The following is a 26,010-nucleotide window of genomic DNA, read 5'->3' as shown; positions in this document are numbered from 1 at the left end:
AGAGATTTGGTAAGAAATTTTCATATATATTTTTTAAAAGCGGCAATCATTTACACTGCAAAATCAAACTGTTTTTTTTTTTTAAAGTTAGTACATATGCGGCAGCATCGCGGCGGCTGGCAGGCGAAGGGTGGCGATGTATATTAATACATCCCGCCCAATGTGTTTAATTCTTCACTGCATTGTGCATCATGTTTTACATCTACTACGTTATAAGTTCACATACTGGAGGAGAGAACTTTTTCTCCACATCTTGCAGGAAGACCTAGGCATGTCCATCGACCATGAATGATTCATAATCGATGGTTTATGGCTGATGTAAAATAATTTTGCCATCGATGGGGGAGAACCAGATGGCACAGCATAACTGAATATTTTCTGATCAACTCAGTCTTGACTTTATTTCCTTCGCAAATCACAGAAGACGGGGAGGGCACTGATGTCCTTTGACGTCAGCGGCCCCTTCCCGGAAGCCATTGGCCCCTCTGTGTTCCGATGGGAATGCATAGCTCCCAACTTTGAGGGACCCGGCAGAGGGACGCTGGCATGCACATTGAAAATTTGGGGGCGTGGTCTAGCTAAAGGCCTATAATCGTGACACTTCTGCGAGGCCACGCCCCGTTTTCATCGCTGTGGGGCAAGAATAGACGCTGTGCGCATTCACGGGTGACAGGGGGGACTCCCAACTGCCCCCCTCGCCACGGGAGATACTGCCGGGCCCAGGCGGGTTGTGGGAATGTCCCCAAATATCGGGACGTTCCCACGGTAACCAGGACAGTTGGGAGGTATGGGAATGCCGGGCGTTTTAATGAGGACACCAATAGTCCCATGGTCCAGCCCCATTTGAATAGCCCGGCGAGTGTGTAACTCGCCAGTCGTTGGGTGCCGGGGTTTGCACATGCGCAGAAATGCTTATGCGCAACCCCACGAACGCCGGGTCAAATTCGAATCACTACGAGCGATCCTGAATGGGCCCTACTGTCCAATACATGCACACACTCACAGGCACTGTTCCATACATGCACACACTGTCACACACACACACACACACACACACACACACACACACACACACACACACTCACAGGCACCGTTCCATTCATACACATGTTGTCACATACACACACTCACAGGCACTATTACATACTGTACATACAAACACACTGTCACATACTGTACACACACTGTCACATACACACACTGTTACACACATGCACACACTCACAGGCACTGACATATACATACTGTACATGTCACACACAAATAACGTATGTACACATGTTGCAAAAATATCATCCATCATATATAAGCCATCATCCTGGATCTATGTGTGGAGACGGCGCGCAGCAGTGACCGGGGAGCAGTGAGGCGGAGATGGCCGCCGCGCCGCTAGAGCGCGCATTACGGTACAACGGAGTAGCAGCGCCTGGAGCCCGAGCATCCCATCATACAGCAGCAGCAGCGCCCGGAGCCATGGCCAAGGAGCGGCCGGAGAGAGGCGAAGAGACCGAGCAAATGATAGAGAAGGACGCGGCCGAAGGAGTAGGAGCCGGCAACGGCAAGGACATGAGAGCCGTGCTGCTCTCCGGGTTTGGAGGGCTGAACAAGCTCCGGGTGGCCCGGAAGGTGATGCCAGAGCCCCAGGAGGGAGAGCTGAAGATCAGGGTGAAAGCCTGGTCCGGTACCCTTTATACCTTCCATTATACCCAATGCATAGCAGGTGCCCTGTGCCAGGCACACCCTCTGCCGTGGCTCACTCACTAGTGGGAGGGGGCACTGAGTGCCAACCTGCCATTGAGGGGTTAGTGTATGAATGTAGGGCAATTGTGGTGGGGTCCCTATGGAATGTTGGGCAACTATTGTATAGATGAGTAACTCTATGGAATGTAGGAAAACTACTCTACAGTGGGTTCACTGTATGGAATGTGGGGCAACTACTGTATAGATGGGTCACTGTATGGAATGTGGGACAGCTACTGTATAGATGGGTCACTGTATGGAATGTGGGGCAACTACTGTATAGATGGGTCACTGTATGGAATGTGGGACAACTACTGTATAGATGGGTCACTGTATGGAATGTGGGGCAACTACTGTATAGATGGGTCACTGTATGGGATGTGGGGCAACACTGTATAGATGGGTCACTGTATGGAATGTGGGGCAACTACTGTATAGATGGGTCACTGTATGGAATGTGGGGCAACTACTGTATAGATGGGTCACTGTATGGAATGTGGGGCAACTACTGTATAGATGGGTCACTGTATGGAATGTGGGGCAACTACTGTATAGATGGGTCACTGTATGGAATGTGGGGCAACTACTCTATAGATGGGTCACTGTATGGAATGTGGGGCAACTACTCTATAGAGGGTTCACTGTATGGAATGTGGGGCAACTACTGTATAGATGGGTCACTGTATGGAATGTGGGACAACTACTGTATAGATGGGTCACTGTATGGAATGTGGGGCAACTACTGTATAGATGGGTCACTGTATGGAATGTGGGGCAACTACTGTATAGATGAGTAACTGTATGGAATGTGGGGCAACTACTGTATAGATGGGTCGCTGTATGGAATGTGGGGCAACTACTGTATAGATGGGTCGCTGTATGGAATGTGGGGCAACTACTGTATAGATAGGTCACTGTATGGAATGTGGGGCAACTACTGTATAGATGGGTCGCTGTATGGAATTAGGGCAACTACTCTATAGATGGGTCACTATATGGAATGTGGGACAACTACTGTATAGATGGGTCACTGTATGGAATGTGGGACAACTACTGTATAGATGGGTCACTGTATGGAATGTGGGACAACTACTGTATAGATGGGTCACTGTATGGAATGTGGGGCAACTACTGTATAGATGGGTCACTATATGGAATGTGGGACAACTACTGTATAGATGGGTCACTGTATGGAATGTGGGGCAACGACTGTATAGATGGGTCACTGTATGGAATGTGGGGCAACTACTGTATAGATGGGTCACTGTATGGAATGTGGGGCAACGACTGTATAGATGGGTCACTGTATGGAATGTGGGGCAACTACTGTATAGATGGGTCACTGTATGGAATGTGGGGCAACTACTGTATAGATGGGTCACTGTATGGAATGTGGGACAACTACTGTATAGATGGGTCACTGTATGGAATGTGGGGCAACTACTGTATAGATGGGTCACTGTATGGAATTAGGGGCAACTACTCCATAGAGGGTTCACTGTATGGAATGTGGGGCAACTACTCTATAGAGGGTTCACTGTATGGAATGTGGGGCAACTACTGTATAGATGGGTCACTGTATGGAATGTGGGACAACTACTGTATAGATGGGTCACTGTATGGAATTAGGGGCAACTACTCCATAGAGGGTTCACTGTATGGAATGTGGGGCAACTACTGTATAGATGGGTCACTGTATGGAATGTGGGACAACTACTGTATAGATGGGTCACTGTATGGAATGTGGGGCAACTACTGTATAGATGGGTCACTGTATGGAATTAGGGGCAACTACTCCATAGAGGGTTCACTGTATGGAATGTGGGGCAACTACTCTATAGAGGGTTCACTGTATGGAATGTGGGGCAACTACTGTATAGATGGGTCACTGTATGGAATGTGGGACAACTACTGTATAGATGGGTCACTGTATGGAATTAGGGGCAACTACTCCATAGAGGGTTCACTGTATGGAATGTGGGGCAACTACTGTATAGATGGGTCACTGTATGGAATTAGGGGCAACTACTCCATAGAGGGTTCACTGTATGGAATGTGGGGCAACTACTCTATAGAGGGTTCACTGTATGGAATGTGGGGCAACTACTGTATAGATGGGTCACTGTATAGAATGCAACTTCTGTATAGAGGGATTACTGCATTAAATGCGGGGCAACTGTGGTTGGGTCTCTATTGAAAGCTGGGCAACTAGAGGGGGTCACTGTATGGAATACCGGTCACCTATTTTCACTGTATGGAATACTGGGCACCTTATGTCACTGTATGTATGGTATGCTGTGCACCTATTGTCATTGTATGGAATGTGGTCACCTATTGTCACTTTATTGAATTCTGGGCACCTATTGTCACGGTATGGAATGCCGGGCACCTATAGTCACTGTAAGTATGGAATGCCGGGCACCTATTGTCACTGTAGGTCTGGAATGCTGGGCACCTATTGTCACTGTATGTATAGAATGCCTGGCACCTATTGTCACTGTATGTATAGAATGCCGGGCACCTATTGTCACTGTATGTATAGAATGCTGGGCACCTATTGTCACTGTATGTATAGAATGCCGGGCACCTATTGTCACTGTATGTAGGGAATGCTGGGCACCTATTGTCATTGTATGTATAGAATGCTGGACACCTATTGTCACTGTATGTAGGGAATGCTGGGCACCTATTGTCATTGTATGTATAGAATGCCGGGCACCTATTGTCACTGTATGTATAGAATGCCGGGCACCTATTGTCACTGTATGTATAGAATGCCAGGCACCTATTGTCACTGTATGTATAGAATGCCAGGCACCTATTGTCACTGTATGTAGGGAATGCCGGACACCTATTGTCACTGTATGTATAGAATGCCGGACACCTATTGTCACTGTATGTAGGGAATGCTGGGCACCTATTGTCACTGTATGTATAGAATGCCGGGCACCTATTGTCACTGTATGTATAGAATGCCAGGCACCTATTGTCACTGTATGTATAGAATGCCAGGCACCTATTGTCACTGTATGTAGGGAATGCTGGGCACCTATTGTCACTGTATGTAGGGAATGCCGGACACCTATTGTCACTGTATGTAGGGAATGCTGGGCACCTATTGTCACTCTATGGAATGCCTGGCACCTATTGTCACTGTATGGAATGCCGGGCACCTATTGTCACTGTATGGAATGCCGGGCACCTATTGTCATTGTATGGAATGCTGGACACCTACAGTATTATCACTTCATGGAATGTTGGACACCTATTGTCACTGTATAGAATGCCAGGCACCTATTTTCACTGTATGGAATGCTGGGCACCTATTGTCACTGTATAGAATGCCAGGCACCTATTGTCACTGTATGGAATGCTGGGCACCTATTGTCACTGTATGGAATGCTGGGCACCTATTGTCACTGTATGGAATGCTGGGCACCTATTGTCACTGTACGGAATGCCAGGCACCTATGGAAGGGTTGCTCTGGAATACAGGGCAGATACGGAAGTGTGACTGTATGCAATTCTGGAGGGTTCATATATGGAATGCTGGGCACCTATGGAAGGGTTTATGTGTGGAATGTTGCATAACTATGGAGGGATAACTGGCTGGAACGCTGGACAGCTCTGGAAGGGTCAGTGTGTGGAATAATGTATAAGGAGCATGCTGGATAACTGTGGAAAGGATAATGTTTGAAAAGCTGGACAATCTATAGAAGATTTAAACCAAGTAATACATGTGCTATGTGCTGTAATTAGGGATCTGGTAGCTGGGGAAGGGGCACATCACAGAAATGGGCAAGCTGCATAGACATCTCTTATATATTTGGCTACATCTGTCACTCACTCTTGAAGTGTGTGTGTATAACACTGGGCGGGTCATGCATGAAACTCCCCCCCCCCCCCGCCCAGCGTTATACACGCAGATGTGGCTACACACTCCCAAAATGAGTGACACATGTCGCCAAATAATATAGATAATATAGATTTGGCCCCCTGCCCAGCTGCACTATCCCCCCCCCCCCCCCGCTATACCGCACACGCACACATGACAGATCACCCTGCCCGGCACCTGCGCTCCCAGAACTCTCACGGGGACTCGCACCGGGCAGACAGGCCTGGTCCACAGGCCTCATGTCGACATTGAAAATGTGGACATACAGCTGGAGCCATCCTCAACTGTCCCTTTAATAGGATTAAGTGAGCCAGAGATGTCAGACTTAATCCTCTGCTAATCCCTTGATGTATTGTTCTATGTATTGTATTGTAGCTGAGAACAATAGATGATAATAAGCCATGGCTCACCAGAGAAGGCTAGTTGAGGAAGGATCCATCTGTATGTTATGACAAGCTAACAAGATGGAATGTTGACCTAAAATCCCTGGTGGCGCAGCGGCTACTTGCATGATCCTGGCTGCAGCGGCGCCTCCAGTATCCCAGCTTGTGATTTGCAGGCAGGGGAGGCAGAGGCTCACCTGTTACACTCCACTATACTGCAGAGTTCTGGCTATAATAACCCTTACAATAATACAAAGATGATATTTATTTCCCATAGAATCATCTTTGTATTATTCTTGTCATATATATATATATATATATATATATATATATATATATATATATATATATATATATATATATATATAAAAATCTGTATTAGAGAGCCAGCAACATCAAAATAGAAAACATTTTATTATAGGCATATAGTGCAAAATTTTTGCACTATATGCCTATAATAAAATGTTTTCTATTTTGATGTTGCTGGCTCTCTAATACAGATTTTTGTGTTATACCATTTTGTGAGTTTCAGCACTCCCTTCCATATATGGAGTAAGTGTGTGCAGCCCTGTCCCATGGTCATGCTATATATATATATATATATATATATATGTGTGTGTACATCTGGCTGTGATACCAGCCAGTGCATCCCCAGCCATTGTCCTCACCACATCTCACTGCTGCGGCTCAGACCTGAGACAAGCAGCGGTTCTAGTAAGTGTTTCTGGTGCTGCAGGTACTGGTACTAGATAGGAGACCACTAGACCACCAGGGATGGTTTATCGACATGCCAACATGCTGCGCTTGTCAACATATTACATGTCCACAGTTCAACCCTATCACCATTTCCATGTCAACATGATGACTGTCGACATGAAAACTGTACACACAATGGGGCCGATTCACGTTAACTCGCAATGGTGTGAGTTTGGGCCCCGCCCCAGTGTTTTGAGGACTGTGCATGCACCATCATGCACATGTGCAGCCCTCCTGTGCGAATGGCTTTGACGACTTGTATATTCACCGAGCCATATGCAATCATTGGGGCATACAGGGGGCAGGCACATGGGAACAACAATTGGTGCAGTGCATGGGGTCTCTGAGGACTAAGGGGCCCATTGCCACTTCTGACATCCACTTCCTGTCACACGGCGCCTCACCCTGCCTCTCCCTGTCACTCACTGCTGTGTTGCATATTGTTACCTTGGATTGGGGTGGAGGAGGGGGGCCCAAATTATATTTTATCACCTGGGCTCACCACCTAGAACTTCCACCACTGAATGACATATAGCCGCACTTACCTGTAGGTGCGACATAGTGGCGTCTCATCAAATTGGGCCCGCAGCGTCATATTTTCTCATACTGTTTATATTTTCTCAGCTTTTTTAACGAACCTCCAGTCAGGACTCATTACTGGCCTGACGACTCTCTGTCATTGTTAAGGTGGCGCACTTCACTTATGGCGACTTTAATTGAAAAGACAATTACAAAGTGATGACACAGCGTTAGGCAGGAGCTTAACTGATACTTTGATATTTTAATTTTCAGGAAGTTGTGTTACCATGGAGACAGGCTCCAGAAAGATGCCGAGGTGATCTTTCTCTGTGTACTTCCCTATTTGGTATTTATCTACCCATACATACAGCGTACAGCCTCACAGTATGATGTATATTGGATGGTTAGGGCACCAGTGCATCTGTATAAGTCTCACGAGGCAGTGATCACTGTTTACCCTATGTAGAAGGAACTGATTATGTTAAAACTTTATGGAAATTTTATTTCTCTAAATCTTCTGCTTTTCATACATTTTCATTAACTATGTAGATATGGTAATAATCATATGGGGAATGTTGTTCTGTTCATGAAATATTCAGAAAATGTTTTATTTGATATGTGTGACATACCCGGCAGAAATGCAGAGTGTTAAGGGACAAGAGACGTTTGCATTTAATTGGACTTAATTTGTACTCTTGAGTTTCTGTCCTTAATTGTATTTTACATGGTAAATGTGACTTATTAATTACGCTGTTAAGGCACATACAGACTGGTTTAGGTACATGACACCTAATTAAAGTACTATATTGTGGACAGATTGAGTACTGCAATTTTTACATTAACTGCTAGCACTGATCTCATCCTGGTCTAATATATTATTGTTTTCTCCTGGCGCAAAACCTGGTGTATATATTTTTTTCTTAAGCCCCGTGCACATGGGGTGACTGCAGCCCGTGCTGAGCAAAGTGCTGAAGTGGGGTTATGTCTATTGTTTATAGGCAAAACCCCGCAATCTGGCATGATAGACAGGGCAAGGACTGTCTATCTCTGTGGCCGATAGCGACACGCGGGACCACGCATCGCCGTCGCCCCGGGCCATACACAAGGAGCGATCCGTGCTGCATTTCTAAGCGATCCCACAATACAATTTGAACTTCAGTTCTGTGCAATTTGAACTTTGTACACTGTGCTATTTGAACTACATAATGCTTTGTACACACAGGGCGGGATGTACTAAAGGGAAAATGCGGTAAAATGGGGGTTTTACCGTATTTTCCTATGTCCCATTACCCATCCGACACGTCTTCGCCGGGCAGGGTATCGCCACCTCTAGGTGGCGATACCCTATAGAAGCCTATGGGCTTCTATCGCTGCCCGCCGTCCACGCAACCCCCCCTCCCATCCTCCATCGATCTCCTCCTCCCCCAGCAGGTGTCACAGCCGGGAGGACAGCCGGCTGCAGGGGGGGGGGGGGAGAAGGAGACGCCGGGGACACTGACAGCCAGCTGGATGTGATGGAGACCCCCGCACACCACATTACAGGTATCGGGGGGGTCTCCGTCACCGCACACCGATGTTAGCCGCATATGTTAGTACATATGCGGTAGCATCGCGGCGAGGGGCGACGATGTATATTAATACATCCCGCCCTCAGGGATATACTGTATTCCTTTGGATTTTGACTACATAGTCACAATCTAATCGAAATCAAACGGTTTTCATCCATATTCAATGGGTTTCTATGCTGATGCGCACTCCCATTTAGTGTAAATCGAAGAGAAAAATAGCCGTGCAGGCATCACTATATAGTACAGGTCTGTATTGTGTAGGCTAAATTAGATGTGTACACTGATCCGTGTGATTCAATCGGGATCGAATCGAACAAGAATCGCACCCTGTGTGCGTACCTTATGATTTGAACTACATAAGATTTAGGGGTATATTCAATGTGGGTGCCGAGCGGATGACGGCGAGCTATGGCTAGGGTGACCAACTCATCCCTTTAATCCGGGACACATATTAATTACACGGGTTCTGTGGCAGTTTAAAACCAGGTGAAATGGAGCCTTGAGGTGTGGCAGTTTAAAACCAGGTGAAAGCCAGCCACAGAACCTGTGTAATTAATATGTGTCCCGGATTAAAGGGATGAGTTGGTCACCCTAGCTATGGCCCTTATTCTAGTTCACTCTTAGATGCAAATTCCTTCTCAAATGGACAAAACCATGTGCACTGCAGGTGGGGCAGATGTTACTTGTGCAGAGAGAATTAGATTTGGGTGGGGTTTTTCTTTAAAGTGAGATCTATATTGCAATGTAGATATAAAGCAGTCAGTTAGTATCCCTGAAAAATAACTCACCCAAATCTAATTCTATCTGCACCTGTTACATCCCCCCCCCCCCCTGCAGTGCACATACTGTACCATTTGCATTGCGCATGTACTTGGGAATTAGTGACTGGAAATAATTTTCTGGTTGTGGTTGGAAAACGCATGCGTACCAAGGTATTTTTAGGGCGGGTCTCTGATGTCAGCCATGACCACTATGTCACAGAGTAGAGGAAGTCTCAGATCTCACATTTGCATGGACAGCAAAGTCTCTTCTATGTTCTGGGAATTGCAGATAGATTTGCGAGTGGTTTGCTGTTGGCGATCAATCCGCAATTAAGTTGCAATTTTGCATGGGGCATTTTTGTTCCACACTGGGCGGCGGCTGTGTACTCGCAATCCACCACAAATTCTCTAGTTAAGGATCCATGGGTCCAACAGGAGGCTAGAAAATAAAATGTGCAATGTCGGGGTTAGATCAGAGTGCCATTGCCAGGACCCAATTTCTTCATAATAAATCCCGAATACAATTGACCCCTCTACCTCTAGATTTTGCTTTTACAGACAGTAATACAGTAATTAGCTAGAAATTAACGACGAGGAACATATAAGAGCCAATATTCATGAGCAGAGGCAGAAATTATATTTTTACACCTGGGCCCACAACCCACAAGTTCCGCCATTGTTCATGAGGTAACACAAATTCATCCAATGCTGATGTGCATTATTGTCTGGGCGAGGAGACAAAATGGCTTCCTTTGTTTTGGGTAGGTAGCAAATACAGTTCCTGAGTTTATTTTGAAAAAAATATTGTCACTCACTTTAGTACATAAACATTAACATCCTGCAGTAAAACACACACACACAGCATTGCTGAGGGTATAACATGGAAATAGGTATTTCAGTTATTTATTCAGACGCATGTGATCGTTCATTTTGTGCTTAGTCACTTTAATCTGGGCTACTGTTGCTATAGCAACGCTGGTAATTCTGTCAAGTTTAATGTTGGTAAAAGTCTTGTTACCCTTTTGTTGTATTATTCTGGGCAAGGAGCCAGCCAGGCTCATATCCACATTTCTCCGGCATTTTTAGTGACATGCTTTCAGATAAACATAATCGTTGCAAATCTGTCTAGCAAAATTTTTTGATGGAGAAGGAATAAAAAAGCCACAAGATACAGGCCCTTATTCTGGTTGATTTGCAAGGCTGCGAATTCGCCCTGCGGTTGCCGGGTCTCCCGTCCAGCCCCTCGCACTCCGTGCTCGTTCGCAAAGGCTGTGAATGGATATTTAATCCAGGCCAGGCCAGGGGGAACACCCACATCATTCGTTGGTTGGCGACCATTAAATGATGTGGAAGGCCCACGCACATCTAAGGTTACTCTCAGGTAACCTTTGATGTGCATGGACATTTGGGAGGAAGTGGGTGGGCAACTGACATCCGGTGATGTCAGCTGCACTCCCCCGGCGCACACATCACCGGGCGATTACCATGGGAACGCCCATGAAACACAGAATAACCCCCACAGTCTCCTATTTAATGTTACTGTTAATCTGGTCCTTAAGGGAAATATAACTTGTTTTAAGTATCAGAAAATCTCAAATTTTTTTGTGTAATGTTAGATACAAAGGTGAAATTAATTTGCTGCATATTTGCTTTTAATGGAGTGCATCTTATTCTTATACATAATGGTGGCAGTCATTTCTTCGGTTGAACTGGAAACTGAGAATATGGTATATGAATTTTGAAAGACCCGATGAAAGAACTGAGGGCCTTATTCATACCTGATCGCACAGATGCATTTTTGCATGGCCAGCATTCAGTTACACCGCCGCCCCGCTAGAGGGAAATCCCGCTTTGCGAATGAATGTGCTCGCTGTACGAATGAATGTGTATGGCTGCACACCCATTCGCAGCTGTGTGAATATGTCCAAAACCCATCGGATTTACTCGGCGGTGCGATGGAAAAAGGCATATCCGGTCTGGAGCTGACATCACACACTCTGACACTCCCAGCGTTTCCCCGGACACTCCCAGCGTTTCCCCGGACACTCCCAGCGTCTCCCCGGACACTCCCAGCATGTCCCCAGACACTCCCAATGTTTCCCCGGACACTCCCAGCATTTCCCCGGACACTCCCAACGTTTCCCTGGACACTCCCAATGTTTCCCTAGGCACACCTGTGTTTTTCTTAGCGCTCCCATTAAACCGCCGGTTTACACCCCCAAACGCCTACTTTCTGTCAAGCACCTTGCGAATGGCGTGCGTATAGAAGTAGTTGCAGGATTTCATCGCAGGACGGACTCATGCATGCGCACTGTGAACCATATACTTGCGTAGTGTATCGATAATCAGTGCAGATCCGCAGCTGTGGTATTAGATCTGAATGATCATGACAAATTGGGTCATGAGAATACGTACTGGAATAAACTGTTGAAACAGGTTAAGGGAACTGTAATCTTAATATGTTAATCCTCCAAGATATTAAAATGTGAGAGAATCGCATCTCAATAAGACAGACAGTACAGCGGGACATAAAAATGAAATGGGAATGAGAATGAGTAAGGCAACTGTACTGAATTAGAAACTGCAAGGTGATGCACCCAGCCATCATAGAGACTAGGTAAGACCCTGTATCAAAGCTACTTGTTCCATTCATCCATTAATATTTACATACAAGCTGAAAGTAAAACATTTATACCGCTTTCACACTGCCAAATGTTTTAAAAAACGGTATTTTGAAACGGTATTTAAAACGGGTCTGAGCCTTCACATTGCAGTAGATTACCGTTTTAAACACCGTTTAAGTACCATTCACATCAGTCAACCCGTTTAATCCCCTGAACACGTTTCAAGGCAGAATGCAGGGGACAGCCTATCACAGGTCTGTAATCTGTTGTTTTTACTAAATACCGTTTCAGAGCCATTCTCACTGAATAAAAACCGGCTCTGAAACGTGTAGGACTCTGCTTTTTAAACGTTTTGAAATGGAAAAAAACGGCAATATCCCGTCTAACAAGTGCGGTGTGAAAGGTGTATTAGGTGTCCATTCAGTTTGCTGATGATTTGCCACAATACAGATATGTGCATATATCTGCCTTTTATACCACCCTCAGCATTATGGCTACATTGTCAGTTTCTCATCTATAGCAAACTACAGAACTAGCAAGTCATGGGTTCCCCTCCAATGTATGAATGTAAGTATACATTAAACACAAGATTGACTATAGAGACCTTGTAATGGGCTAGGATAATTCTATTTCACGTTTTCAGTGGTGTGGTCGCCTCTCTCCCTCAGGAACCCTAACAAGCAACTGCGGTATATCCCGCCACATCTTGCAATAAGAGCTGCCCTTTGCGAAGCAGCTGGCGCGGGTCCCCATGGTTCTCCCCCTCCTTCTGTGCCTGCCGTGCCCAGCTCAGATGGTTGCAGCAGGGGCGTAACTATAGCACCGCAGCCCCCGCGACCGCGGGGGGGCGCTATGCATGTGTGGGCGCCGGGGGCTGCAGTGCTATAGTTACGTTAGCTGCAATGTGAAGGGAGCAGGGGGCAGGGGGGCATTGAGGCGGCTGGGGGGACGGACGCTGCGGGGGACGGAAGCTGCGGGGGACACAGAGGCGGCAATTACTTACAGCTGATCCGGTCAGGAGGAGCCGGGAGCTGTCTGTACTGAAGAAAAAAAAGCCCATACAATGAATGGGCAGCCTGTGATTGGCTGCTGAGCGCTCTCTCAGCCAATTGCTGACTGGCTGAGAGAGCGCTCAGCCAATCACAGGCTGCCGATTCATTGTATGGGCTTTTTTTTTTTCTTCCGTACTGACAGTGACAGCTCCCGGCTCCCCCTGCATGGCTCAGCTGTAAGTAATTGCCGCCTCTGTGTCCCCCGCAGCGTCCGTCCCCCGCAGCGTCCGTCCCCATAGCCACCTCGCAGCGTCCCCCCCACCTGCTTTGACGGCTACCTGGGGGAGCGGCAGGCGGCGCAGATGGAGACCGGGGGCGCGGCGGGAGAATATAAAGAAATCTTATTCAAAAGACCGGGTGGCCGCTGATTGGCTGAGAGCTCAGCCAATCAGCGGCCGCCCGGTCTTTTGAATAGGATTTCTTCCTATTCTCCCGCCGCGCCCCCGGGCTCCATCTGCGCCGCCTGCGGTCCTCGCCTGCCGCTCCCCCAGGTACCCACAGATATATCGGATCTGAACATCTAGACTGCGGGGGTTGGTGCGGCGGGCGGAGGGGCGGGTGAGTGGCTGGGCGCCCTCCCTTTAACGGCGGGGGGGGGGCGCCCAAAATGTAGTTACGCCACTGGGTTGCAGGGACTACCGCGCTCCTCCTCCTCCCTGCACTCAGGAGGGGGATGTTCTGGTGCTAGGAAGGAGGAGGTCACTGGTCCGGGCAGCACAGCCATCGGTGCAGTCAACGATGATACTGCAACCAGCCATCGATGGTAACAAACTATGTGTTGGATGACCAGTGGGCCAGTCAGAACATGGGGCAGAGCTTTAGGTTTGTCAGGGGGTGGAGCCATGCTCTGTGTCCTGGCACCTTGAGAAAAAAATAAAATAAACATTGGTTCTGTTGTGCCATCGTTGGTGGGAAACCATCTGGTTCTCCCACATCGATGCGGGGTGGCGGAAATCACAAAAAGAAGCCCATAGCCCCTTGCAATGAAGCTACATTGGTGGGGCTTTAGTGCATCTGAAAATGAGGTAAAAACCCTGATAACTGGGTTTTTATCGCATTTTCAGTGTAATACGTCCCGCCCTTAGTGTTTTTATATTCTCTACACACAGGGTATTATGGATTATAATGGCAAGTGCAGTGACTTCAATGCAAATCACTGGTACAGAGGAGCAGCAGCAGACGGCCTGACTTGTGCCACAATCCCAGCACTGATATCACTGTATGTCACCTGCTGCTTAACCCCCTCCGTCTTGTGTTCTACCTCAGATAGAAGGGGAGAAGGAATTTGCACATTGTTATCTGCACAGTATCCTGTTGCTATGGGGACCAAAAGGGTGACTTCAGAGCAAAATGTAATTTCAGAATTTCAGATGGGAGTGACCTATATAACATATATATATATATATATATATATATATATATATATATATATATATATACACAGTATATATAGAATACAATCATAAGTTGGCGCCCCTTGTCGATCTTCACAATTAGATCGATCAAACCGTAAGTTAATTCACTCTGAGTCTAGCAAATAGAAGAAAGTCCATATAATTTAAAATGTTTATTAAAAAGTCTCTTATTCCACACAGTGGTAGCAGTTATGCAATCTCCGTACCGTGTCTTCCAAGATGGTGATGATTGCAACTTGCTCAGGCTGTCCGGTTATGTGGGTAGGAGTTCTTGTTGGAAAAGAGGTCCTTCAGCGTGAGAACCGGCTGATGCACGCGTCCGTGGCAGCCACTACGCTGATACTCTGTCCAAGCTGAAACCCGGAGGTCCAAGCGGCAGATCACTCGGCAGTTACAGCGGGCAGTGGGGGCAGCGTACCGATATGGTATGGCTGGTAGTGATACCAGCACGTTTCATGCGACTGAGCGCACTTTTTCAAGGATAGTGTGTCTGTAGGCAATTTGCACTTTTATAGATAAAAAACTTTATTAGTCAAGAACGGAAGTTGATTTCCAGAAGTCATAAAAAGAGTGGGAAGCACATGTTTCCATCCTTCATTGAATGCTTTTATTCAGTTTGGGGATTAAATAAATGAAATGAATAGAACTTATAAAAGGTACCACTCGTGTTAATAATTATAAAAAAAGACAAAACGTGCTGTTTCCATCCGACGCGTTTCGCCCAACAAGGGGCTTCCTCAGGGGTATCAGCTTTATAGAATAACGTTGTAGTAAAACTATAAACAAGGTGGAAAGTGTGCGATTCTTTCCCCTAAGCCGAAAGAGAAGGGCACCCAGCCTATGCTACTGTCTCAATCAGTTGATAACTGACCCGAAATGGCCCCGCCTCTGTCAGTAAGAGTTGTTTTGGGCTAATAAATGCGGGTATTGAAGTGGATCGCCCATACAATTGGTCACGTGGATATGTGTTCACTTGTCTGGCTCAGCAAGAATGCTCAGCATTAAATTGTAGGCGCTCTGCACTCACTAAATTAACTGATATTTATAAATAGTGGAGATTTAGTTCATGAATTGATCAATGGATTTAAGCCTGCAGCCCCCTTCACGGGACCCCACTTTTCTGCAGGTCCTAACACAATTGCTCAAAATTATTTCACAATAAATATAGCTATCACATTAATGTTTGATTCCAGATATGCTATCTGGTCTAAAGGTGCATACACAATGTACGATTTTTTTGACCAACTTTTTTGACCAATTTCATTCATTTCGTCCATTCTGAATGAAATTAGTCAAAATATTTTTCAGTGCGTTTGCGATGAAAGACGAATGATGATGCGTATACCCGTCAGTTGTTCATCAAGGTTGTTCGTCAACTGTGCATACAGCTCAATTTGGATATCTTTCAAAAAGAGCCTGTAAACTGTAGCTAGATCTTTCGTCTGTCGTCAATATATTTCGTCAACATCTTTGTGTACAGGACACTGGTTTCAAGGGAAATGTCTTTCATCGAAATTGGTCAAAAAATTTGTACAGTGTGTATGCACCTTAAATCTCCACTATTTATTAATATCAGTTAATGTAGTAAGTGCAGAGCCCTAGAATTTCTCTCAATGACGTCAATGACATTGTCACATCATCGCATCACAATGACGTAAACATGTCTCCTGCCCTGCACCTTACACATTATGCCACACACTACAATGCCCCTGACTCAATATGCCACACACCGCAGTGCCCCTGACACAATATGTCACACACCATAATGCTACTGACACATTATGCCGCACACTGCAGTGCCCCGACACAATATGCTGCACACTGTAATGCCCCTGACACAATATGCCACACACCATAATGCCCCAAACACATTATGCCACACACCACAATGCCTTTGACACAATATGCCACACACCGTAATGCCCCTGACACATTATGCCACACAACTTATTGCCTCTGACACATTATGCCACACACCGTATTGCCCCTGACACATTATGCCACACACCCTAATGCCCCTGACACAATATGCCACATACTGTAATGCCCCTGACACATTATGCCACACACCCCAATGCCACTTACACAATATGTCCCACAATAAGGCTTCAAAATAACTCTAAATTGCCTGCTCGTTGCCAGGGACACGCCACGCCCTTGCCATGCAGTGGGACCGGTGCCTCGCTACGCTCGGCACACTCATTTATTCTCCCTCTATGGGTGTCATTAACACCCATAGAGGGAGAAAGTGTTGGGATTTCGTCTGTCAGGATTTTGAACGCCGGGATTCTGACCGCCGGGATTATAACTGCATCCCAGAGATAGAATTTAGAGATGGTTGTGGATTATGTCATGCTGTGCTTTCAGTGGTAAATCCCTTTACTTCTTCCTGGAGGACTTTTCACAGGATTTGGTGCACTTCAATCATTGCAATAAAATACAGTAAACACATTTAGGGGCTGGCTTGCAATTTGGGCTATTTTCCTGCGGTTGCGGCTATCAGTTGCAGGAAAAGAGACCAAATTGCAGGTGAATGACAGCAGGTCCGATGCGATGCACAGTCCTGTGCGCATTGCATCGGAGCCTGCGAGTCGCAGCAGGCTGCACAATGCTTGCTACTGAGCTGGGCATGCTTGGCTAGGCTTGCATGCTATATATTGCATGCAAAAGGACCGCACACAATATGTTGCATGCGTTCCAGATCCCGGGCGGTCAAGGAGTGATTGCGGGCGACTTCTCCAAATACCCACCTTTAGATTTAAAATCCTTCAAATTGAACATTTAGTAAATTCTTTTAGGCCAAGTTACAATCACGGACCCTTCCCAGGTTAGAACCCAGTGGTACTGTTATTGCAGCAGGTAGCCACATTTACTCACAGTGGGGAGAATATGATTTGGGTCCTCTGAACAGAGGCTGTAAGAGCCCTGTGCAGCTGTCACAGAAAGGGTTAATCTCTGCAGCTAGTTCACAGTGGGGAGAAGATGATTTGGGTCCTCTGAACAGAGACTGTAAGAGCCCTGTGCAGCTGTCACAGGAAGGGTTAATCTCTGCAGCTAGTCCCTCACTTAATATTTGTAGCAGCTGAGCTGAGAGCTGTAAAGCCCCATACACACCAGGTAATATTGTTTACAATACTGCTCCTCTCTGAGCGATGTTGTGGACAGCACATGTTGTGGACTGACGTTGTTCACCTCGGAGGCCGGCATCGGCAAGTGTGTATGCCTTCCCCCATGCGGGGGTCACAATATCGGCGGCGGGAGGCATTGGCAAGTGTGTATGGGGCTTAACCACCGACCAGCTGCACTTTACTAATTACTATTATACATAACACAATTTCTCATGCAAACCTGACGTCCGGGAAGGTCCCGGGGATTGCCGGCAACTTCTGTGAGGAAAGAAGTCACCGCAATGTATGGGCATCTTAATACCCCTTTCATAGCGCACTTAGAACCTGAGTTATTGCCGGGATGGCCGGGTCGAGGTGCAGTGTGAAAGCATCAAACCTAAAAACCCGGGTTGACCAACCCGGCAATTTGACCCGGGTTATAAAAAGGGTTATATCCTGTGCTGTGTACAATCGGAGACCCAAGTTTAGTGTGAAACGATTGGACCGGTTTGTAGCTGGGTCCAACCTGGTTTTGCGATGGGAAAGGGGTAAACTGGGCTCCTGAGAAAACCATGTTGCAATGCCATTGGTGCAAATTTACATATACATATTTTGGGATCCGGATGATAGGTCAAAAAAGTCTAGGTTGACACCAAAAGGTTGACATGCCCAAGATCGACAATGACAAAAGTTTGACACGCTCAAGGTGGTTGACATTGACAAAAAAGCTGACACAAGCAAAATGTCAACATGGCAATGGTCGGCACATGAAGAAGTTGACGTGAGTTTTTCACAATTTTTGGGGCGATTGCTCTATCATACATTCATGTGGACTCCAATTATAAATGGCAACAAGGAAGGTCCCGGGCAGCTGAAGGGGGATCGGATGGCCTGTAGTGTATGAGAAGTTGCAGTAGTGTATAAGGAGTCGCAGTAGTGTGAGGAGTCGCAGTAGTGTATGAGAAGTCGCAGTAGTGTATGAGGAGTTGCAGTAGTGTATGAGGAGTTGCAGTAGTGTATGAGGAGTCGCAGTAGTGTATAAGGAGTCGCAGTAGTGTGAGGAGTCGCAGTAGTGTATGAGGAGTCACAGTAGTGTATGAGGGGTCGCAGTAGTGTATGAGGAGTCGCAGTAGTGTATGAGGAGTCGCAGTAGTGAATGAGGAGTCGCAGTAGTGTGAGGAGTCACAGTAGTGTATAAGGAGTCGCAGTAGTGTGAGGAGTCGCAGTAGTGTATGAGAAGTCGCAGTAGTGTATGAGGAGTCGCAGTAGTGTATGAGGAGTCGCAGTAGTGAATGAGGAGTCGCAGTAGTGTATAAGAAGTCGCAGTAGTGTATGAGAAGTTGCAGTAGTGTATGAGGAGTCGCAGTAGTGTATGAGGAGTCGCAGTAGTGTATGAGAAGTCGCAGTAGTGTATGAGGAGTCGCAGTAGTGTATGAGGAGTCGCAGTAGTGTATGAGGAGTCGCAGTAGTGTATGAGGAGTGAGGAGTTGCAGTAGTGAATGAGGAGTCGCAGAAGTGTAGGAGAAGCCGCAGTAGTGTTTGAGGAGTCACAGTAGTGTATGTGGAGTCGCAGTAGTGTATGAGGAGTCGCAGTAGTGTATGTGGAGTCGCAGTAGTGTATGAGAAGTCGCAGTAGTGTATGAGGAGTCACAGCAGTGTATGAGGAGTCGCAGCAGTGTATGAGAAGTCACAGTAGTGTATGGCCACCTTAACAATAAACATTTTGCACCCAAATGGCAGAAAACAGACACAAATGGTCATACCTCCCAACTGTACTGAGTGTCCCCTAGCAGGATGCTAGGGGACACTCAGTACAGTAAATGCTGCGTAGAATGTATTCACTCTCATTGCGCACATTTATATAAATGCAGAGTTATGTGCATTTCAATCACGTCTACTCCTAATGATCTGAGAGACAGAGCTGGTGTCTGCTGGGGAAGTTTTAGAAAGCCACGTTGCATTAAGTTGACGTTTGCACATGTGGCTGCCTTTCTTAACACTGTATATAAAGGAGCCCATACACTGCAACAAATTCTCCCATCAGAGAAGTCGCCCCTGACCAGTGATCCCACCTTGAACCACCCGAGAAGGTCTATACCGCTTGCGCTCCTTTTGCGTGTGATATATTGCATGCGATGCCAGCCAAGCCTGCCTGGCTGCACAAGCAATCAAAGAGACTTGCGACTTACGATGGGCCCGGAATCACGCATCACATCGCACCTGCTGTCATTTGGGCTCTTTTCCTATGATTGCGTTGCTCAATCACAGGAAAAGAGCCCAAATTGCAGGTGAATTGCCTAGTGAGCTCCATCATTTTGTCCCGTATTGAATCCCGGACTAAATTTTCGCCAGGTAAAAAATCGGCAGTTTTTTGGGCGAATTCAATTTGCCCTATTTAATCCCAGTGCTGATTTTCACCTGGGCGAAAAATCCAGCAACTGCGAAAACCGCATGTAAACATTGCCGTGGTTTTGGTGAATTTGCACCTGTTTTTGGCCATTTTTTGCCCATGCCGATTCACTCCCCCAAAAAACGTGAAATACTGTAGCTTGGGCAAAAATGTACTCAAAACCTGGCGAAAATGCTCGTGATTGAATACTGAAAGGCGAATCTTTGCAGTTTTTTTTTTTCACCTGGTGAAAACTCAGCCAAGACTGAATACGCCTCTAAAGGTGGCGGCCATACACACTCAGATTTATCTGCAGATCTGTCTGGTTGGAACAAAAATATGGTTATGGATGAGAGCAAATGACAGTTGACCATTTGCTTGGAAATGCTGGAAAACTGACAAACTGTCACTCATCCATAACCATGTTTTTGTTCCAACCAGCCAGATCTGAAGATAAATCTCACTAGTGTATGGGCACCTTTACTGTGCCAATAAAAAATTCCCAGGCACCCAATAAAATCACAATGGCTGAATCAGGATAAGATCTTCATTTATTCACATAAATATATCCATGGATGTACATGCACTCAATATATTTTTGTATTTATCTTTGAGGAGGAACATTATGAGGTCCGCCATTCTCTCATGGAGAATTAGTGTGACTCATTTTCCAACTGATGTATCATCCATCATACCTAGAGGAAACGCAGTGCTAGGATGAGTCATACTCAATCACACTCTAGTTGGCATCACCGTATCCCAGAGGTATGGTGCAGCTTCTACCTGATTGCCGGGAATGTGTGAATTGAAGCGCTGGAGCTGAACTGGGGCAGCTGTGACTCCAGGGAGATTACACTTGGTAATGATTGCAGAATGGTGTATGTTATTGGTGGCATGGATGACAATTCAAGCGACTAATGCATAGTAAGCTTCACATCATCTTCTATGTGTACAGTGAAATAAAACATCTCTAGTAAAAGTGTAAAAAGAGGCAGTTACTGCAAAAAGACTGTAGAAGCCAGCTTGTCTGGCTGAAAACAGCATAAACTCACCTGGCTATTGGCAGGAATCTTTAGCTCACACACTTGATCTGGGCCCGGGGGTTCGGCTTATCTTGATTGACGGGTTGACCGATTTGAATGACGGTTCAGGATAGGCTGGTTGAGGTCAGAGGTGGAGATTGATGGGGTGATGTTCTTGCTTCCAGAAGATTCTGTCTCTTGCTTCAGGAAACGTTGGACTGTTGAGTACAGACAATTATTAGCCTGTGTTACAGATTTATTATATTGCATATTCTTCTCTATCTATTCTTTCCCTTATCACTCCATTTCTTTCTACTATTACTGTATTCTAAAATCCTATACTTTAATATCTTCCCTGCTTGCTCTAATTCTTCTATAGTGATTTTGTGCTGTGGATAGCTGACTATGTCCCCTAGGCCTAGGCGCGCTGCGGGGGCTCCCGCTAGGTATGCGGCGCTAGGGGAGCAGAGAGTGGCTGTTAGGGCCAGGGCTAAGCCTCCCTGTAGGGGCGACGAGCGGGGGCTATCCCCCTCTCCTCGTCGGAGGGCTGCCGGAGCGCAGGCGGGACCGCCCGCTCCGGCGGTTACTAGGGCTATGGCTGCGCGTACTGGCGGTGCTGCCGGAGGTACAGGAAAAATGCCTCCGGCTAGCCACAAGTATCAGGCGGGCACACGGGGGCGTCAGGCGGGCGCACGAGCGGCGGGGACTGGGGCGTCAGAGCCGGCGTCTGTCCCCGCCGAGTCTAACCCAGGCATTCGGCGGAGCTCAGGCACTAGGCCTGAAGCATCCGCCTCAGCTGCAGTGAGGAGGGATGCGGGCGCCGGGAGTCATTCCGGGCCCGCATCCACAGTTAATAAAAAAAGGGGAGCGAGGGCGCGGCGCGACGGTCGGGGGACCGGAACGCACACAAAAACAAATAAGGGGGGTGCAGTGCCTATGAGCACTGGCCGTGTAATGGCTGCCAGTGGAGGAAAAGGCAGCAGGGGTTGTACAGCTCACCTTGCTGAGGGCGTTGCAGGCACTTCTGTGCCTGGAGCGCCCTCTGCTGTAAGAGGAAGGAATGGCAGGTCAAATCGGCCGTAGCTATGTGGCGGGATAATAGTGAGGGTTCCGCTGACTCCGGGTCCACGGGCAGCGAATCAGGTGAAGCGGGTCCGCTGAGCAGCGAATCCGATCCGCAAGAGCAAGGCTCCTTTGCTGGTTCAAATGAAGAAGGTGGGGGTAGTTACAGGGGCCAACAAAGTGATTCAGAAATGAATCCGGTAGAGGGGGTTAGAAATTCTAATGCCAGATCTAGACGGGCAGCTAGGAGGAGGTTGGTCGCAGAGAAGGCAAAAGAGATTGATAGGGTCCCACAAGGGGCCAGACGGCAACCGGGTCGCTCATATGCGGACGCGGTTACAGGGAGGAACACAGATGGTAACACGGTGTCATTGGACGCATCGGCGCTTACATCTATATGCGCCGCAGTGGTGTCGGCAGTGGCTCCCCTGTTAAACACCGGGCCAGGTGGGCAGGGGAACAATGCTCCATCGGCGACTGTGGAGTCAGTATCTGACATCATAGCCAAAGCAATAGCTCCGACTATTACTGCAGCGCGAGAGGGAAACGCCATTTCCCCAGCAGAAAGGGTATCACCGAATGTTTCAACTGTGATGGGGGTTGTTACTGAACCTCTATTGACAGGTCAAGAATCCGCGGAGCAAGCCATGGAAGGACCATCGTCAAGTCGAGGAGGAGGTGAACGTAGAAGAAGGAGGGCGGCATCATCTGATACGGGTGAGTCCACGAATGATCCTGACTGGACAAATGACGATAATGCTGGGGCTAGCAGTGGGGGGTCTGAGGATTCATCTATAGAGAAAAAAGCTAGGCGAAAAAGATCTGCAAAGTCTCGTAAAAGACGGCGCAGAAATGAAACCTCAGATTCTTCGTTGGCATCGACGTCTTCCGAAGATAAGTCATCTTCGGACGGCGTCGTGAGGAGACGAAGGCGGAAGAGGCGTAGGGAATATAGGTCCCATAGCTCCGGGTCCTCCAATGTATCGGTTGAGTCTGATGCAGTGCAGTGCGCGAACACTGCTGTTAAGCGGGGTTTGCGCCCTAGGGCTAGGGATAGGATCAGAAAAGGGCGCTATGTAGATATCTTTGCTTTAACAAGCAAAGATAGGCGGGCCCTTCTAGCCGCAAGGAAGAAAGGACCCGCTAGCGAGGATGCCTTTCGCACTTATAATAACTGGGTAAGAGGCATACTTATTTTTGCGGCCTGTTATTTAGAGACACATCCAGATGAATACGTGAACCTGGTGAGATACCAGTTCCTTATTCATAAACTCTACACCTCTTACGTCGGTCCCGGTTGGCGGGTCTATGACGAAGAGTTTAGGAGGAAGCAGCATGGCCGGGAGGTGTACGATTTTGGGAAGAAAGACGTAGAGTTATACGGCGAAGTTGCCGAATCAGCTACACCTATTAGGGCTCCTGAGAATAAGGGGTGGGTAAGACAGTATGGGAATAGGCCTTACAATAATATTAATAAGGGAAGTAATATGAAGCATGGCCATGGTAGGTGCTATTCATTTAATAATGGGCAATGCGGCCTGGGAAATCGGTGTCGTTTTCGGCACCTTTGTATCAGATGCGGAGGTCCACATGCAATCAAGGATTGCACAAAACCACCAACTGGTGGGGGAGGTGGGGCTCAGTCCATGACAAAACAAAGCCGCGGTCCAGCGGCACCTGTCGTTGGATAGAGCCCCAACTCCAATAGTATTAGTCAGGATGTTACCATGGATGGAACGGTATCCGGACAGAGATGGAGCAAGATTTTGCAGTCCGGATTTTCAGAAGGTTTTCAATTACCTGTTTCCGCTCCAATTAGTACGGGAACTAAGGGAAACTTACGCTCCGCCATGGAACATCCTGACATAATATCACAAAAAGTTGAAGCCGAGGTAAAACTAGGTCACATGGCAGGCCCGTTTTCAACACCACCAGTTGAGGGACTAATTTTGTCCCCTAATGGGGTGGTTCCCAAAAAAGTTAAAGGGAAGTTCAGGCTGATTCAGCATCTTTCTTGTCCTAGAGGGTCGTCTGTCAATGACGCCATCAATGACGATTTGTGCACAGTTAATTATTGTTTATTTGAGGATGCTATAGACATCATACGAAAAATTGGTCCTGGTGCCCTCATGTGCAAATTGGATGTTGAATCAGCTTTTAGACTATTACCTTTACATAAGAACGCATTTCAGTACATGGGATTTAAATTGAATGGGGGTTTTTACATAGATAAATGTCTGCCCATGGGTTGCTCCATTTCATGTGCTTATTTTGAGCGCTTTAGCACATTTTTGCAGTGGTGTCTGCAGGAAGTGTCGGGAGCTGACAGCATTACTCATTATTTGGATGACTTTCTTTTAGTGGGTCCTCCAAGTTCTGACCTGTGCCTTAGGTTACTAGAAGCAGCGCTTGATTTATTTAGAGATTTCGGGGTTCCCGTGGCAGGGGAAAAAACCGAGGGACCTACTACTGATTTGGTGTACCTCGGAATTGAAATTGATTCCGAGCTAGGTCTGTGTAAGCTTCCTCTAGATAAAGTACGCCGGTTACATGACGAAATACGTTATGCAATCGCGGCTGCTAAGTTAACACTTAGACAGGCTCAATCTTTATTGGGCCTGTTTAATTTCGCATGTAGAGTTATACCCATGGGCAAAATATTTTGTAGAAAACTTCAGCGAGCGACCGTCGGGATTCGCAAACCCCACCATTTTCTACGTCTATCTTCAGAAATGAAGAGGGATCTGAAAGTGTGGGAAATGTTTCTGGATAATTTCAACGGCATATGCATATGGCAAGCTCCAGCCGTTGCAAATGCGGAGTTGGAATTATATACAGATGCTGCAGGATCTTCCGGATTCGGCGCATTTTATGCGGGACGTTGGTGCGCAGAGGCCTGGCCCGAATCTTGGGCACGAGACGGCATGACCAAGAATATGCTATTATTGGAAATATTTCCAATAATGGTCGCATTAGAGCTCTGGGGCGCAGAATTGGGAAACAGGGAGGTTGTCTTTTGGTGTGATAACCTAGGGGTGGTCCAATCCATTGCACAACTAAGGTCAACCTCTCTCCCAGTTTTGCGTATTTTAGCACGGATGGTGATGATGTGCTTGGCGAACAACATTACGTTGCGAGCCAAGCACGTCCCAGGCGTTCTTAATAAAGTAGCGGATGCATTGTCCCGTTTCGAATGGGTAAGATTCAGGCAACTTGTGCCTTTAGCCCAGAAGTATGGTGAACAATGTCCATCTTTTTTATGGCAGGTGCCTCTGGAGGGGTAGAGGAGCTGGCCCTGCGGTCGCTAGCGCCAGCTACATTTAGAGCTTATCTGGCCTCATGGGAGCGCTGGAGCGAGTTCATGCTTGAACAGGGTGGCACAGGTAAGAGCTCTAAGCGTCTTATTAATGCCTATGTATGGAACCTGTACACGGAGGGTAAGTCCAGAAGTTTTGTTGGACGCTCTCTGGCAGGCATATCATTCTTTTTGCGTCTTGGTGGGAAGAGAGACATCACCAAGTCTTTCATGCTTTCCAGGATGCTAAAGGGATGGGCCAGAGCCAGGCCGGTTTTGCCCGATAGGCGACGGCCGATTGATGCCGGCCTGTTGCGTCGAATCTTGAGGTCCCTAAGAGTTATTTGCTCAAACGATTACGAGGTTCGACTTTTCAGGCTGGCCTTTGCCATGGCTTTCCATGGGGCGTTCAGAGTAGGCGA

At 47.1% G+C, this 26,010-nt stretch overlaps 1 protein-coding gene across 1 annotated transcript in view; it reads left to right on the top strand.

The window, feature by feature from the left end:
• Positions 1-1,082: 1,082 nt before the first annotated feature.
• The window catches only part of VAT1L (vesicle amine transport 1 like), a 92,067-nt gene continuing 67,139 nt past the window's right edge, over positions 1,083-26,010 (top strand). Inside the window, exon 1 of the mRNA XM_083164691.1 lies at positions 1,083-1,676. Within this exon, the coding sequence (XP_083020817.1) occupies positions 1,375-1,676 (302 nt within the window). The 5' untranslated portion in view covers positions 1,083-1,374. The remainder of the gene's footprint in view (positions 1,677-26,010) is intronic.

Source organism: Crinia signifera, chromosome 11 (genome assembly GCF_055691185.1).
Source record: "Crinia signifera chromosome 11, ASM5569118v1, whole genome shotgun sequence".
NCBI classification, from domain to species: Eukaryota; Metazoa; Chordata; class Amphibia; order Anura; family Myobatrachidae; genus Crinia; species Crinia signifera.
This window is presented reverse-complemented; position numbering and strand designations above follow the sequence as displayed.